The following is an 18,905-nucleotide window of genomic DNA, read 5'->3' as shown; positions in this document are numbered from 1 at the left end:
TGTTTAAATGTTTACCAACATGGCTTTCTGCACGAGGATCAGAATACTGAGCAGTTGGCAGTATGAAAAGCGTAATTCTGGAAAATCTGACAGATATAAGCTAAAATTGCCAACATTGCCAGCAAGCATATTCCAATTATGTCCTCTCTTCTAAATTATTTCACTGGTAATGTCACCTAGAAAACTGTACTGCCTGGAATAGCACCTGTTCTTTATTTAAAAAAGTATTTTAAGGTAGGTTTCCCAAATTCCCCAGGGATCCAGGAGGATAAATTGTACGTAGAACTTTTGCTTCAGTGGCTTACAGTGGAATTTCTTCTCATCAATACTCTGTCAGTTTTTCTGCATAAGTCTGTAACTGATAAAAAGCTGCTGGAGCTGTAGCAAGGGAAACTGAAGATTAATTTATCCATGTGGGAGATATGCTATGATTAGTAAAATATCCTTCCTTAGCTTCTGGTCATGTTCCATGAATTTCAGGGGTTTGCCCACTTTCCAGGTTTTGAGGTCTCCATCCTCACCTGATGATCCCATCTGGCATCTTCTCGAGTCACGAAAAGACTTTTCCTTTTCTTAATAAGTTCCTGATAGCGCAGTTGGGATAAGGTCCACAAAGGACCAGCAAAATGTCTGAGGCATCATGGTACCTTCTCTGTACCCATAGAAAATGGGGTCCGAAACCATCTGTATTTTGCCAGTTAGTTTATTCTTAGTTGCCATGATGCTTTGTGTGACCCCTAAATATCTTCATGGATCTTGCTTCAGTCCTCACAAAGAGTAAAATCTCCACAAATGACACCACATGTAGCTGGCGCTGGTAGCAGCTGCCTATCACTGCTTGGTCTTGTGTTGATTCACCTTTAAAGCTTCTTGCTGTCATAACATGGTGGATGCTCTGCAGAGCTGTGAGAAGGGGCCAAGGAAACCTGCTGGGGATCTGGACATTTTGGTCTGAATATGTTGAAGGTTTGGTTTACATCTGAAACTGTGTCTGCGACATATTTAGTGGATCTTTGGTTTAGCCACAGCATAGAGCTGCAGTGAAGGCGAGGAGAAAAAAACCATATCCTCTTATATAATCTTCTGTACCAAAGGAAGTATTCCACCTCTGTATGTCTTTCTGTGCTCTGTATCATTCTCTGTAGAATCTTATTTTTATTCCATTGCTAAACGTATTTTGAAACTTCAGTTACATGAGTCTACATCTCCCAGACCTTAATGTGGTTTCTCCCTTCCAGGAATTTCAGAAATAAATTGGTAATAGTTGTACCTTATAAACTTGGTTCCCAATGCAGTTTTCCAAAATAAAGTTTTTGTAATATGTTTATGGCTACATCTACTGCTATTTCTGACCCTTGTAGTCAGTTCCACACATTAACCAAACCCACTCTTAGCTTCTGCTTGTACTCAGTTATTGTTCTGAGTCTTGCCCTTATTTTTGAGTTATGAGGGATCCACCTTTCTCTGTCCCTGAACACTATCTACATATACAATAAGTTTCTAATAGCTTTCTCTTTAAAAGTTTCTTTTTTCTTACAAAAGCAAACTTCTCTGATCATAATCAGAACAATGATAATTTACAAAATAAAATTCTACTCTCTATATATATGTGTGTGAGAGAGAGGCAGAAAACGTATACCAAAATATTTCTGGAGGAAAAAGAAAAGTCTGAGAGATATGTGTTTGTATGTGTGTGAAATAGAAATTGCTCCTATTTTCCTGGTGTTTTGACTAGCTATTATAGTCACATTTAAATATAAGAGATGGGAAGATAGGCTTTGCAGTGATCATTATGCCTAGCCCACTCAAATGTCAAAAATTTCAGAGCTAGGTAGAATTTGCATGTTATGTGCCTTACATTTTTACTTATTAGAAACTGATAGAAAGGCCAAAAAGAGAGAGAAACGAGACACTGAGTTAACCCATAAACAATTTCTTCTCACTAAAATAAAGTTGCATATTTATCACATTATTTATTACTTAGAATCATTAAAATGATTTACCATTTTTCAGAAAAGAATTTTGAAGTTCTTGCATAAAAAGCTGAATATACTTAATAGTGAGATTTTCTTTCTGTGCAATGAATATCCAAACTATGTGTTTTACATCTTTTTCTGTACCCAGGCATTTCTTTTTGAAATTGTATTCCAAAACATTTATTATAGTGGGGCATGAACAGGAAAGGAAGATGTAGCAGCTTTGCATCAGTATTTCTCTTGGAAGGAACACTTGTGAACTGTGGCCTGTAGCCCTGCAACACAACATCGGCATTGCTAATGGCAGGCCATAATATTTGCACTGAACTTGCTAGGCCTCAGGACAGAGGTGGTCAGGCCTGCTGGGTCTGAACTTCTCTCGACCTGCCCAGAGCTTTGTTTTACTTAATTTCTTCAGTTGCCACAGCAATTTCTGTAATTGGCCAGGTATCCATGGCTAATCTGTGTGACTTTTTGCGTGGTACAACCATAGTTTTATACACACAATAGCAACAAGCAGTGACTCCATGAAGAATGGCTTATTTACATAGCTATGTAGTGTGGAGAAATACAATCTTAGTATGACAGCAGAAGCCTTGAGAAGTGGACATTGGACACGGAGGGGCATAGGCACGGGGTGATATTGCCATTGAATTACTTTGCCCGGGTGCATGTTACAGCAGAGGTGCTGACGATCCTTATCTAGAAGCTAGGATGTTAATGTGCCCTGCAGAGTTAAGGAGTCCCTCACATGAAACCATCCTGGTAGTACCAACCACCGAGGAAAGTCCATCAGAATTTCACAAGAAAACCAACACAGGCCATTTCATCAAAATAAATAAATTCTGTAGGGGAAATTCAGGCACACTTGTTGACAGTTTTTCTACTCAGCTGACACAGAGACATTAGCTTGCCACTTACATTCTTAATGTATCACACATCTACCCTGTTATCAGAGCTAAATTCCACATCCACCCCTGCACAGTCTGTTTTATGAGCATGAGTGCAAACAGTGTCTTGCATGATTTAACTTGGTTTATGTGGGAACACATGGGTTACTATTGGTTACCATGCATTAAAAATGAAGTTAAATCAGAAGCATTGTTTTTAAAAAAAAACAGCAAAAAATAGTTTAATTTCTACCATTTGCTTACACTCATTTTGTGAATGAGTTAGCTTCATGATGAGTTAATTAAAGACATGCATATCAAGCAACTATTTGCTGTTCATTCAGCTTCAAGACACATTTCTATGTAATAAACATTTCAGTAATGGTATTTCCATGATCTAAAAGAATCAAGAATTAAGAATATACTTAGAAAAAAACGCTACTGGTTTAAAAATTATTTTTGACTGACTCCCTAGTTATTCAGGGTTTAACTGACCCATTTTGTTTACCAGAGATACAGGTTATAGCATTGCTGGTAAGTGCGATGGAAGTGTGATTCCCAGCAATGCAACATCATTTCCTAAGGCATGGTTATTGATCGTTTCTTTCTCCATAATTAGATGGTTTACAAGACACAGATAATAAGGCACATTTATGTGCCTATTTATGTTGTAAAAATGGTTTACACTTACATGCAGAGATGATATAATTTGGCTTGGCATAGCAAGTAGGACACTAGGCCTTTAACTGTGGTAGGCATTCAATGCTCCTGATTCCCAGCCCAACACTGGGAACACCACCTGATAATGTTTTGCTGTGTACTAAGACATAGAAGATGAGAATGAAAACATTTCCTGACAGATTTCATTCTAATGAGGATTTATATTGAGCTCAACTCGAATTTTAAAGCTCACACCTGTAGACCAAAAAAATCTATTCTAAACCTCAAAAATATGTTCAGGAGGGTTACTCAATAAACAAAATGCTAACATTTCTAGCACCTCACGTGTTTGTTTATAAACATTGACAGATAGTGATGTGAAGTTGACTATATCATGAATGATCGGTTCCAGAAGTGACTTCCTTCTGGGTGAAATTGCCATGCTGACAAAACATAGAAAAAGGTTGTGCAAGTATTCTGAAAAGCCATGAATATGAGTGCTTCATAGGGTATTACAGAACAAGAATCTTTATGCTTTCATTTTTCAAATCTAATGGAGCAATAGGATTGGTTTTTTAGAGCTAATGTTGTTTAAATAGAAGGCTGGAGGGCATCCATGTTTCCCTAATCTTACTCACTGAGAACAGAATTAAGCTTTTTGCTCCTCTTGTTAATTTATAGTGAGATTTTAGAGCAATCTTTTCTAAAAGCGATGTATGTTATTGGGGAAGAGAGATTACATATAGTGTTAACAGATGACAATTACATGCAATAAAATACAGCCAGAAAAAATGAAGAGAGTTCACACTAAAAAAGACCTAGTCGGATTGCATTTCAGTAATGGCCATTAACTTAACTCCATCTCTTGAGCTCTCCCAGCTATAGCAGAAAGTTGCAGGAGCTGAATAATAGCAACAGGCAAAAATGATTCCCCAAGTGCCTTAGATTTCACACGCAGAGATGCATAGAACAGTTTTAAAAGAAATGAAAGAAAGAGGAGAAAAGCAGATGGAAGGGGAGAGGAAGGTAAACCAAAAAATAAAACTGAAGTTCACCTAATTTCGTTATACCTTTTTACAACTAGATATAGCTAGATAATTTAAAATAAAGTAGAAAATTAACTCTAACTAACCCCATGATGCAGAAGAATATCTGAATCTATTTCTCTCTTTTATTTCTAATCCTTTCCTTCTCTTGCCACTAAAATGAATAGCCATAACAATAGGAAAAAGAGATACGTAATTATATAACTTCCAGTAAACAAAATGTAAGAAAACATATTTATACAAAGTTCCAGCTCAAAAAAAAAAAATAATAAAAAAAAAAATTGAAATAATCATCTTAAGTTATGGAGGCTTATCTGAATCATCTGATCACATTTTAGACTCCTCCAGAGTTCTCAGAAGTATAAATGCTTCACTTCAAGCTCAGGCTGTTCAAAGTGAATGATGTGTGCTTGTTGCTATAATTACCTCTCTTGTTCCATACTGGCTATACAAGTTTGTTTCATCCCTCTACATTTTCCTGTCCTCCCTGGGGGTAGCATAGATTTCCTCTCTCTGCCCACAAGTTTTATACTGTGGTATAACACAGTTTTTGTCAACTGCATTGGTCTTTTCTCATAGATCTGAAGATGGAAATCCTTTATTTAACCAACGTGCCTGAACTTTCTGCTGGAGAAACAGATTCTAGACTAGGTGCAACATTTCAGCTTTTGGTTCTTTGCCAGGACTGCTAACGCTGATCCCTGTTTGTGGTAAATTTGGTGACAATTGGCCATGAGCCCATTTTATTGTTCCTGGAAATATTTAAAAAGGGACAATAATCCTCATGCTCACTCATGACTTGAAACCAATCAATTGTGCAATGCAAAATCTGCACTGCGATTTTTCAGTACAGTGAACTAGAAAACACAGTAAATACTATAAACTGGTTTTATTGAAAACACTCTCAATAAATGCACTCCAAAGGGCTTTTTTAAAAAGAGTTTTCACAAACTTACAGAAAGGAAATAAAAAACAAGTTAAATTTTTAATTTTCAACCTTTCTGTGTAAACACTTGCTGTAGCCACATTCATCTGAATCTGCAAATATGGAAAATAGATGCTCTAACTATAACTACAAAGGGCTAAAATTTATGAAGTAATAATGTGCAGCCACTGTGAGTGCACGTCTTGGGGAAGGTGTAGAATGGCTGTAGGATAAACCAGTTTGCTATGATTGAAAGTTTTATGGCGACAAATACAAAAAAATAATTGCCATGTAATATTTTAGAAGGCTGTGAAGAGGTTTAAGAATTGGAATGCTTTACTCAAAATGGCTGACAAGTACCAGCGAGGAGACTGAGAGCTGCTCAATGACTAGCAGAAGGCTTGTAAAATCCACAGCATGATACTTAGCTGCTGTGTTGCTGCGTATCATCCTGTTCAGTGGAAAACAGCGTAAATATTCACAGGAATCTAGCCAGTCTTTAAATCTCATTGTAGGCATTGTTTTCAGAAATGACTGTTTGATTACTGCCAATCTAGGACTTTCATGTGCTATAATGACTGAAAAGTAATCAGCTGGGAGTACTCGTTTGTGCTACTCTAGTAATTTCTGGGTTTTGAATACCCATTTTGAGACTTGTGTGCTCAGTCCCTATGCCATCTTAGTGTTTCGGCTGATTTTTTTGACAAATAAACTTAAGTGTTTAATTAGGGTTAAACTAATTAGTTGTTGGCTATTCAGTGCCGCTACAGGTCTTTTTCTTCAGGCACTTTGTGGCTACTCAGATTCTGCTTATAAACAGCAATGTAATAACAAGCAGATTCCAGGAGGGTTAATGGACTTTTGTGTGAAGTTTCTTAATAGAACACATGGAAATAGTTAAAAATAATTCTCTATGTAGAAAAGTTAAAGGACCGAGCCACAGCAAGTACAAAATGGTATATCTTATTTAAAATCATAGGAATTATAGAGATTTTGACCAGCTAAATATATGACCTCACATTTGAATGTTGAAAGACTGAGCAGTCCTGGTAGATTTTTGCATCAAAGAGTATAATTTCCCTTCTACTACTTGTAAAAAGTTGTGAAAATCATGTCCCTGTGGATTACAAAATTTTTACTTTATTTGAAAGAGATATCCTATGTGAGTTATTGCTCACTAATGAAATAAGATGTGCACAATCTGTCCCTCAGCTTAGACTGAAAAGTTTTTGCTGCTGTCCGTGATTTTAAATAATGTACAGTGTATCTTTAACAACATATGGTAGTGTCTTTGCAAGAAATGTGATGTATGATTCTTCTGGAAATTACATTAGAGTGTCTCTGATATAGATCTCACAGAACAGCAGAGATCATCAAAACTTATAATGCTGACTTTCTGTTAAAAATTAACAAACACAGTAGTTTGAAATGGATAATCCATGCTTTATTTAAACAAAATTTAAACAAAAGGACTTGAAAGGATACTAATGTAAGACAGCTAAATAACATTAATATAATTATTTGTTAAATGTTACTAAAGTTACGGTTATTTTTACATAGGTATCAATCTTACTTTCATGGAAACCAAAACAAAAAAGAAATTATAAATCACACTGAATCTATTAAAAACAGGAATGGATTCCCAAACTGTAATGTGGACTTCCACGGTTTTGGACTGCTAAGAGAATAGTGTATTGCTACATTAATGAAACCTTTAACTAATGGGCTTTGCTGTGTCTTCTGGACAAGGTTCAGAAAAAAAATTATTTTCCTAACACATCAATGATTCCTCAGCAGAGATATCCTCTTGGCCTGATTGAACTAATCTTCTGCTGTTTCAATACGTTTCAACATATTTCTAGATTAGAAATAACGCCTTTACATTAGGGAGTCTGTAAAAGAGGCTATGCCAATGAAATAGGGTATCTTTCATTAGTACTTCATCCTTTGCTTGGACCGAGTTTAACCTGTAGGGTTAACTACTTTACTTAACTACTAAAAAGTAGGCACCTTTGCCCACAGAAGTTACCCTTGCTCCGTCAATGATTAAATGTTGCCCAGATGGCATTGCAAAAAACTTAATGGATGATGCACCAGCAAAGATCTAGAGAATCTGGTCCTGAACATTTGGTTTGTGTAATCTCAGTTTGTGCTAAAGTGACACTTCACCAATGGGCGCTCAAAACAGATATATAAACGTTGTAAATTGAGTAACAACTTTTTAAAAGCAGAATTAGGATTTGTATGTGTATTTCATAGTGAGAAAGATAAGAAACATGAGTTAAAACTCTTTTTAGCCCTTGCTGTGGTAAAAACCACATTCGCAGAATGAGGTTTGTATGTAATTGTAGAGTGAGATGCCAATTCATGGATCTTTACAGATTTTTTCAAAAAAAACTTTCAAAATATGACTCAATCTTGTGCTGTCATTCCCCTCAAATACTTGTGTAGCCTAAATTATTGCACTTTCTGACCTAAATTAGTAAACGCTTATTAGTCTGTAGAGATTTCTGCCCTCTATCTGCTTTGTGAACATGTATTTCAAGTAATTTGACACCTACAAAGAGCCCCCCCAGATGTTAAGCACACTCATGTTTGTTATATATATATATATATATATATAAAAAAAATATATATATATGTAAGTAATTACAACCATAGTCACCTAATTCAGGCTTAGCTGGCAAATTGAGGAGGGATTGGACCACATGTCCTTCAAAAGTGCTTTCTGACTTTAATTACTATATGACTTGAAGTTTCACATTTGGGTTCTGACCTTCTTAAGCCACCTCTTTTTGAAATAGGGAACCAGGATTTATATAGAGCAATTTTGCAGACATCTTGGAATGGCATTGCCAGAAGTGGGAATATTTCACACAATGAGATTTTGTATCAGTATCTGAAACGTTGACTTTCAAAAAATTATACTGTAATCTGCAAATAGGTAAATATATGTTTCTTTGCATACCTGCATTCCTAGATTTGAAAAATTCTAGCAGTCATAAAAATAAAACCAGACTTTAATGTGCATTTGGGTATAATCTGGACTTTATTGAATTTGTTCTGGACAGTAAAAGCACTTGGAAAATTTAGGCCATATAATCAGAAGGACTGGTCTGAAAGTCTTGAGGAGATGAAAAGGGCTTTGTCATTATAACTTTCATTAGCATTAATGGAAATTAAAGCACCTAAAACCCTGCTTATCTAGATAAAGATGCACCTCTGATTGTTCAGACTTGTGTGCAGTTTTACACAGACAGACATTTAGACAATTGGATACCCATGCTAACTTATGATCCGCTTGGAATTTGGATAAAAGCTGGAATTCAGAGCCCTTTTTCCCTAGTTACGTTGGCTATGTTCCCCCTCTATCACACTAATCTCATAAAGCATTTGCTGTTTTTTAAGATTTGGAGCACCAAAATGACTTACAATGGCAGATAAGCAAACAAATAGCTATTTCTTTCCTACAAATAATTAGCAAGAAGAAATGGAAGTTTTACTGACTGTGGGTTGCTGTTCAATAAGGTTGTTTGAGATTTGAGACAAGTGCTATACAAATGTAATTTTTTATCTTCTAATCTTGCACTATCCAGCACATCGGACTCTACTAACTAGCTGCTTGACTTCTGAAGCTTTCTTATTAGATGAGTATTCAGGAACACATTGTCTTTGTGAAAGAATGCATTTGATTTACTTTTTTTTCCCCATTCAGAAAAAAACTATTCTTTCCAGAGAATGGATGTTTAATTTGTTATAAAACAGAAGTATGGCTTTTTATACTGAAATCTAGCCTTTTTCATTCACTTTGCACAGACTGAAAACATAAAATCTAGTACCTTCTGTTTGCAAAGACTTTATTTAGAAGGATTTCCTTTCCTGCAGGAGGGAAAACCTTGCTTCAGTTACATTCCCTTGAATTACAATTAGATCTTTGAACTCCAGACAGCTGAATAAACAGATTTCCCCCACCAATTTAATTATCCTGGCCTGTCAGTACCAGCAGAATACTATATAGCACATGGCCAATTAAAACTCCGCTTCTGATTGCCTCTAAAACACTACAAGTTCAGGCCTGTGTAGCCAGAGGAAGGAGGTCAGATTGCCTATTCCCAATCTGGGAAGCTGAAGCTCCCAGAGGCATATCAATGGCACAGGATGGGTTACGTGGTACCTGGAGGCTGCAGTCAGTGGTACTCAGTATATGTAACGAAGGCACAGATTAATCTAGCTTCACTAGAAGCTTCCAGGCTCAGTTCAATGCTATGCAAGACTGGCTGTCTTGTGCGTGCTGTGTATTCCTAGTTGTTACAGCCCTATGCGCAGCCTCAGGCTGCTTCAAATTTCACTGTACCTTCAGCATCTCCTCAGAAGCAGAGCCTTATACAGAGGCACAGATGTGCCATGGCTCTTTCCTTGTAGGCTGTGCCATGGGCAAGAAAGGAGCTAAAGCCTCATTCATATTTCAGTTATATTTGTACAGTTGGCTTACAGCTCCCAAATGCCCAGCATGGGAAAGCCTTCAGGCCGTCCACTCTAGGTAGGTCTAAGCAGGATGCAGCAGGACAGCACTGTAGGGAGGAGTGGGCCAGACCTCATAGAGCGAAGATCTCTGTTAACAGAATGGCACTCTGAGACTAGTCATCCCCTCAGTATTGCACCCATGGCCATGGTCAGCTGCATCTGCTTTCAGTCTTGCCTGCCAATCATGAGTTCCAGCCCCCACGGGAATCTAATTCTCTCTGTTCTTTCCCATTTCTGTACAGATTCTAGCTGAAACAGGAAAAAAGTTACTTTTTCTGCTTTGTACCCATGTGTATACAAACTCCACCCACTGGCTGAAGACATTTGTAGTATTATTAGGTTTTTCACATCCATCAGAATTCAAACTTTGTCACAGAAGCAGGTCAAGAAAGAAGGGCACTGGCATATTATGGAGAAAACTTATAGTTACTTAGCACTACTTAGATGATTACCACTGACATTCTGAAATTAATCTGATTTCATTCTGATGACATTCTGAAGTGAATCTGATGATGTCATATTCTAAAATAGTTTCTATGTTCTTCTCTAGAACTGGAGGCACAGATTCTGAGAAAACAGAACATTATTAAGGCTAGTCTATACATTTCTTATTCCTATCTTGCCCTTTATACTGTGCCAAACAGGTTGAATTATACTAGATCTGTCATACTACCCAGCAGCAGAAAGAAAACTGGTAGACAGACTTTATATCCTCTCTGGGTTTTGGTTAGCAAAAGTGGAAATGAAAACCATTGGCAAAAAAATGTGCTGAACTTTCTAAATGTACAATAAGCTCAAGTTCATCAGAGTGGAGAAAAGCTGTGTGACTGCTTGTTTGAATGACTCTAATTATTGGTCTTGTCAGTAATGTCTTGCATCAAAACTGTTCTTTCAAAGAGAAGTAACGCAACAACACTGTGTACATACTAAGTGATATTTTGGTGGAGAGTTACATAAGCTAAGTGACAATTAGATTTGTTTCGTAGCAGGTCCCACCTGAGTCAGTGAGAAGAAAAAGTAGGTATGCCAAAGGTGATAAGCGTTGATGTTCTTTTGAATAGACAGAATATGATCTCAACTGTGCTAAAAGGAAATGTTGCTGAAGTGAACTGTAACCTCAACTGTTATGTGACATCTTTGTTGTGAGTGTCCTTTCATAAAGCAAGCAATTTTTCAATGTTTTGTACAGTACTGTTAAAACCTGATTTATGTGTGTATTATCTCCAAAAAGATTGCCTACAAACTCATGTTTTTCAAAGCTTTCCATTTCTTCATTTTTATATCTTTAACAGTTCCACCCAAAAGGGAGATGATGATTATGAAGATTACACATCAAATAAGACTTGGGTTTTGACTCCCAAAGTCCATGAGAGTGATGTCACTCTTATTTTAAATGGCCTGCTGGAAGGATATGACAACAAGTTGAGACCTGACATAGGAGGTATGTTGAGTTTCTTTGCAGACCACTTTTTATTGAGCAGTGTAGAGAAAGAATTTTCATTCCATATTATGCTACACAGGAAGGAGAATCCATTCACAATAGTTATTAAAACAAAATCAATGTAGTAAAACATCAGTTTCAGGAAAAGTCGTTGTGATTTTAGAAGCTGACATAAATTAAGATTGCTAAATCTATCCTCAGACATCTTGTAAGACTGTTGTGATTTGCTGAATCAGACTGCTTGTAATGCACCTGCATAGAAAGTGTGGAATTTAACTTCTGGGAAATAGAAAAGCAAGTTTTTATCTTATTTTTATATCTCAGAATCACAAATAACATATTGGAAAGGAAGATCAAAATGAGAATAACGCAGCCTAGTCCTGGCATGATGTGATGAACACAGACAGAGCCTCTAAAAGCAGCAGGTCTGCATTGACTGATGCAGCAGGGGCCCTCACTTGCACAGCAGGGCAAGAAGTGACTGGGGAATGCGATACAGAGGAAGCGGTCCACGAAAGATAACTGCAGCCGAGTAAGGCCAACTTCCCTAGATTTCCCCCACAGCCAAAATAAGTAGATAGAACAAAGCCTGCACTTCTCATGGCAGTCTCATTTGACTTTTGCAGGGATCTTCCCCTCCACCGATTACTGAGGCAGCTCAAAGAGAGAAATCTCCCTGCGTTGCTGCAAGTCAGTTTGAGAAGGCACTATGTGTGCACAGAACAGGCAGGCAATACCTCTGTAGAAGAGGATACAGTAGTAATAAGATTACAGAAATACACAAAGAGAATTCATGGATGTGGCAGGCAGAGGAAAGCAGAGAGCAGCAAGGTTAATGAAGGAAGCTGTTTCAAACAAGTTTGTAGAGGTTTATAAACTAAGGATTTTTTCACAGTGAGGGATGAGTATTTAACCTTCGATGTATGTATATAGTGTAAATTAGCAGAGGAATTTGTCTTACTCTCCCAGTCCAAGACTTTAGAGAACAGAGAGGAATTAAGCCTTCATAAAGGCACCCGGGAAAAAAACAATCATGTTTTAGTCAAGGTGTATAAGAATAATAAAGCTACAATTGAGTAATTTCGAAGTAAATTAATCTAACAACTGTTTTTCATTCATGTTTTAGAGCCCTGAGTATTATTTTTCACTTTGGGCTCATGAAATTGTTACTTACCTACAGCCATCTCTGCAGGCAACAGCAGTCATGTTGCATTCGGCATTATAATGTAAAATGAGTGATGCAAGAAAGACATCATAAGAATATGTAAGGATATGTTTGCTTTCATTGATAGTGTTTTGTTAGGTGTGTTGTTGTGACCTGACACAAAATATACATACTCTCAGTCAGATATGACTCAGTCTAAGGTAAGGACACTGGGTTTAGTATTTGTTCTCATAGTATAAGTGAAATCACTCTGATAGAATAAAAGATATAAAATTTGTCTCAGACTGTTTCTAATTAATTTCAAACTGGAGGCATCATTCAAATTTATATTTGTTGTATATACACATTTAAATGTGAGGCAAACATAGCTACACAAAAGAGATACTATAATAATCTTTTGCTTGTGTTTGACTTTTATGTAGTTGATTTTGACCTTCACTCATGTTTCTGATTCTTGTTTCTCTTACAGTTAAACCGACGGTAATTCACACTGACATGTATGTAAATAGCATTGGGCCTGTGAATGCTATCAATATGGTAGGTAAATGGTTGCCAATTTTCCTATAATGTTCACTTTGTTATAAAGCCTCCTTCATGACATTACAAAGTTTCCATTAGTTTTAATGTTGTCAAAACATCAATGTTTTAATGTGATATACCTATATTATTTTTAAAATCTATTATTATTATTATTATTTTATTATTATTATTACGGATGTGAGGATTATATGAACTATGAATCTCTACAAGACAGGGAAACTGAGCTATATGCTGAAAAGAATGTAATAATAATACTTTTAATATATCCTCACACTTCTATGCGCTCTACTTCCAAGCACTTTCTGACAGTTTAACTCCTGTAAAACTGAGTTTCCAGGTTGATACAAAATAAGGAAAGCCATCTACCAGTGACATTGCCACTCTTGCCACCAAGATATAAAAAGAAAAAAGCCTAAATCCTCTCTCCTCTCTCTTTCCAGAGTTCTTACAGGAAAAATTAATTATAACTTTATACAGGCGAGGAAAAGTGATCTAGCCTTAGCACAATGTCTACTTCATTCCTGTGGTTTTCATGTGTAGAAAATGTCATATTGCTCTTTTCCATTCAACATTTCCCTTTGCACCTTCTGGCTGCCCAGTGGTGCCAGGGAAAGTGTGACTTCACCACTTCTGATATTAACTGGGGGGCACAGGCAATTAAGGCACTCAAGAAGTCAGCTCAAATTTTTCCTGTCCTAGATCCAAGAGAATAAGCCAGTGTTCTCTGACCTGATCAGGTGTGGGTTGAGGTGCAGGGACATGGAATTAGAAAGGTGTATATAACACTCAACTGCATCTTAGTTGTACTTGTTAATGGGCAGTGGGAAAATAACAGAATAAATTGTTTTTAAACAATAATATTTGGTAAACCATGCCCTTAAAAATTGTTTTTACGAGTTCTAGTATCACCTTTTGTAGTTCTTTTTTTTTTTCTTTTTTTTTTGTATGAAATTAAGTAAAGCATATCAGGACTTGCGTGAAATGCTCAGTGCTATGTTTTCATCAGTATTTCTGGTTAACACAACAGGAATATACAATTGATATATTTTTCGCTCAAACGTGGTATGACAGACGTCTGAAGTTCAACAGCACTATAAAAGTGCTCAGATTAAACAGCAACATGGTTGGGAAGATCTGGATACCAGACACATTTTTCCGTAATTCCAAGAAAGCTGATGCTCATTGGATAACAACTCCTAACAGGATGCTCAGGATCTGGAATGACGGCAGAGTGTTGTACACATTGAGGTATTTATACCTGACTTTAATTTCAGTTTCTCTAGGGAAAGCCAAAGAGAAAGGCCCTGTGAATTTAGGTAATTTGATATTAACCTGAAGGAAAAAACATTGTTTTTTCCTATTTACTTATGCATACAACCCTGAAAAAGGGAAATATTTAGAATGTCTGCATGCAATTTATTTTATATAGAAACAGTAAAGAGTTTTTCATTCTTGCTATAGATTGTACTATCTCACTCCACAACAGTCATGTTCCTATGCTAAAATGAATATAAGCATTGTTATAGTAATTAATCTTCATTTTCAGGTACGTTGTATTTTTTGCCACTGGTTTGGTCTATATTACCTTTTACCTTTTTATTGGGTTAAACTGACTAATTCAAAATATCCTTGAATTAAGTAGACGGTATAAAAAGAGGTATAAAAATATTATATACCCCCAAGGCTGCTTTTTCTGAATTGATTACAATTTAGCTAGGTGAAGCTCCACCCTGCAAAAGCATTTCCTTCTTCAAATATCTTATGAAAATAAGATTTATCGTCACAGCGTTGGTCATTTAAAGTTTACTCCAAAACCTACAGATAAGCCCTGTTCCACTAAAACCTTCATGAATCTGAACTTGATATGCTCATCTCCAGATTTCTTAGCCACATGTATAGCTTTTCTTTTGAGTGCCTTTAAAGAGTACCTTTAAAAACTATCTTTTCAATAATTAAGTTATGCATATACCTATATTTAAGTGTAACATATGCAGTATCTAACAACTCAAATATCATATTCCCTATGACCATGATACTTCCTAAATGTGAAAATCCTAAGTGCATTTTTGTTTTACCTTTTCTTACATGTAATATAGTATTTGCTTCTATGTAAAATGTAAAGACAATATTTGTTCAAGAGACTTTATCATTTAAAATGAGAGTACAGAATCCAAGATATTTGATATAAGACCATCTGAGTTTTTGACTGCATTTTTCCAGTGTTTTTTTCACTTTTTTTTTTTTACTGGGTGCCAAAAATAAAGTTTTGAAAAAAAGTATACTCATTATAATTTTAATGAATAGATCTGAAGATTTGGTTAAGACAGTCTTTTAATGTTGCAACTGTCTGAAAGACAAAAATAAGTTTTATTTCACAGTTATTTTACATTCATTACATATTGCATCACCAGAAGAGATAACAGAATGATCAGAATTAAAATACAGTGCAAATCAAAGTCAGTCTGATACAGAAGATCCTCGGTCCACTTTTGAAATGCTAAATTTGGACTTAGCTACAGTACTGTGTCTTTGGATTTCATTACCTTTCACTTCCAACCCCTCAGTTTCTTTCATTAGAAAGAGATATATCTGCTAGAATTTAGAAACAGTTATCTGTTATTAACTTATACCTAGTAGTTCTAGTGAGCCACAGCAAGCACCAGTAAGGATTCCACCTACATTAATCCAGAAGTGGAATTTGATAGTATCATCACGGATCTGGGATTCTGTCTTGAAGAGAAGATGGCTTTGGAAAAGCCGCTTTATTTTCTCAATCACCTCCCCCCAGGCTCAAGAACAGTCCATCCTGACCAGCAGGAATTTATGTAAAGTTATCAGGAAGACTGGATGGATCAGCACAAAGCTCCTCACAAAACTCAAATGTGAAAAGAAAATGTACTAGAGGTAGAAGCAGGGGCAAGTGACCCAGGAGGAATACAGAGATACTGTCCCAGCACTCAGGGACAGGGTTAGAAAAGCCAAAGTTTGTCTGGAGTCAGATTTGACTAAGGACGTGAAAGCAAGAGGGGTTTCTACACTTATACCTTCAGCAAAAGGAAGACCAGTGAAAATGTGGGTGCAATGCTTCACATGAATGGGGACCTTGTCACAAAGGACAGCGAAAATGCCAAGGTACACAATGCCTTCTCTGCCTCAGTCTTTACTGGTAAACCCCTGCCTTCAGCAATCCCATGCCCCTGAGATCAGTATGAAAGTGGAGCAAGGAAGGAGGATCAGGTATGGGCTAAAACAGTTGACATTAAGGTGGATTAAATGTACCTGAACTGGCAGGCTCAAAGTTTTGGGAGCAGTGGCATGAAGGCCAACTGAGAAGCAGTCACTAGTGATGTACTCCCCAGTTTTGTACCGGGCCAAATAATTTACATCTTCACATCTTCGTTTAAGACCTGGACAATAGGACAGAGTGCACCCTCAGCACGTCTGCACATAATACATAACTGGGAAGAGTGAGTGGTATATCATAGGCTTGTGCTGTCTCTCAGAGGGACTGCAACATGCTGGAGAAATGGGCCAACAGGAATCTCATGGAGTTCAACAAAGGAAAATGTTGTTCTGAGCCAGGGGAGGAATAACCCCATGCAGCAGTACAGGGTACAGGTTGATCAGGTGAAAAGCACCTTGCAGAAAAAGATCTGGGATCCTGGTGAAGCAAAGGCAAGCAGTGTCCTGGACTGCATTAGGAAGACTGTTGCCAGCACGTCAATGGAGATGATCCTTCTGCTCTGCCCAGCGCTAGTGAGACACATCTGGAGTGCTGGGTCCAGTGTGAGGCTACACGGTACAAAAGGGATATTCACTTACTGGAGCGAGTGCAGTGAAGGCCCAATAAAATGCTGAAGGGCTGGGAGCATCTGATGTGCTGGGAGAGGCTGGGACTATCCAGCTTAGAGAAGAGAAGGCTCAGGAGATCTTATCAAAGTGGATAATGTGGGTAGGGGTAAAGAAGGCAGGGGTTGGAAGGTAAAGAAGGCAGAGACATAATCTCACTGGTATCCAGTGACAGGACAGGAGGCAATGGGCACAAACTGAAGTACAGGAAATTCTGTTTAAATATAAGAAGAAACTTTTTTTACTGTGAGAATGGTCAAGGAGTGGAAGAGATTGCCCAGAAAACTCCACACTTGGAGATGTTCAGAGCCTGGATCATGCTTTGTGTTGAGGAATGAAATCTACTCAATTTCACAAGAGAAAACAAATAAAAACCAGCAGTAAATCTGAGCCTATCCAAAATTCAAAAAGTGTTAAATACGTTCACCAGAGAAAAAGCAATATTGAAGGCAGAACTTAATAATTTTTTGGATCCATACTATAATTTTCTTGAAATGAAACTGAAGATGATGGGAATGAGAAGAGAAATAAAGGGCAATGATATTAGTGCACAGAATCAGCTCTCCTTCTGTGTCACAAACAGAACTTCCCTTAATTTCAAAGGATATCAGATTTGTTCCTAAATCCCTAATGCAGAAAAGTTTCCTTTTGACTTCATTAACTTGATAGCTAGTGACCACAGCATCCCCCTGCATCCCACAGTATGAGACTCAGGGAGTCATTTGCATGCAGTACCTACATGCAACAGCCACCAGATAAACCCAGCTCACACGGTTGCTCATTTGGACACTCAGGAATCAGCAAAGACCAGAATTCTACAGCTTTCCAAGAGACTCATGGAACTAATAAACACCACTCTGCTCTTCCCCTTCCCCCTTCTTTTTCCTTTTTTCCTCCCTCACCCCACCTCCTCCTCCCCCCTTTCCAAAGTCCAAGTATCATGCAGTTCATGGCAGGGCTGGGGAAGTGTAGGATAGCAGCAGTTAAGGGACTGAATGGAAAATGGTAGAGTCTTTAGCAGGCAAATCAAGGGATACATCTCATATAAATTTTTATTTCTAAAAGTACATGTCTCTACCTGATCTACAGCACCTACACCACCTGAGTTATCATGGAGATTCTCCTGATATTCAGTGGAAATACCTTTCAGTACATTCCTCAGATTTCATTTAACTGTCTTAATTTGGAGTGAAATTAAGTATATCCTCAGAACACCTTTCCACTAGTATGAAGGCAATCTAGATGGCTGTCTTGGATGTAGATGTCTAAATCTGGACTCCCATCCATCATTTTTGAAATAGAATTTTTGTCACGTAAAATGCATTTCTCTAGTGCATTATGGCATGTTGTGACACAGAGATTTGTCATTGCTCATGAGATGACCTGTATATCTACTTATGGATTTGCCAGTCATGAGTAATGCTGCCATTTCAGATGCATGGGAACAGAACTTTAATATCTTATTCTATCACACAATCCAGAAAATAGATGATCAGGGCCTATGTAACCAAAAAAGAAACACTGCTTATCAGTAACCATGAAGTCTTCCTATGCTTGAAATACCCAAATTAAGACATACATATCATTTTGCTTTATATAGATATTATATTTGCATGTTTCATAGTCAGGTTCCATATTAGTAAGAATCTCATTTTGCTTGCCTTGATGTAGTTTTCAGGACAAACTTCTCAAGTACAATCTGCATATCCTGATCTCTTTCTCCTCAGGCTGACAATTGATGCTGAGTGTCAGCTACAGTTACACAACTTCCCAATGGATGCCCATTCCTGCCCCCTGGAATTTTCAAGCTGTAAGTAATATGCCTAGAAATACCCCTTTTCTGATCCATACTGAACCAATTATACATTTATATTTACATACCTACAATC

General features: G+C 37.2%; 1 protein-coding gene across 2 annotated transcripts in view; it reads left to right on the top strand.

The window, feature by feature from the left end:
* The window catches only part of GABRG2 (gamma-aminobutyric acid type A receptor subunit gamma2), a 69,021-nt gene that overhangs the window by 12,228 nt on the left and 37,888 nt on the right, over window positions 1–18,905 (top strand). For both annotated transcript variants that reach the window (XM_055812696.1, XM_055812697.1), the window contains exons 2-5: window positions 11,314–11,462; window positions 13,097–13,164; window positions 14,195–14,415; window positions 18,744–18,826. In XM_055812696.1, coding sequence (XP_055668671.1) covers window positions 11,314–11,462; window positions 13,097–13,164; window positions 14,195–14,415; window positions 18,744–18,826 — 521 coding nt within the window. The remainder of the gene's footprint in view (window positions 1–11,313; window positions 11,463–13,096; window positions 13,165–14,194; window positions 14,416–18,743; window positions 18,827–18,905) is intronic.

Source organism: Falco peregrinus, chromosome 8, assembly GCF_023634155.1.
Source record: "Falco peregrinus isolate bFalPer1 chromosome 8, bFalPer1.pri, whole genome shotgun sequence".
Lineage (NCBI taxonomy): Eukaryota > Metazoa > Chordata > Aves > Falconiformes > Falconidae > Falco > Falco peregrinus.
This window is presented reverse-complemented; position numbering and strand designations above follow the sequence as displayed.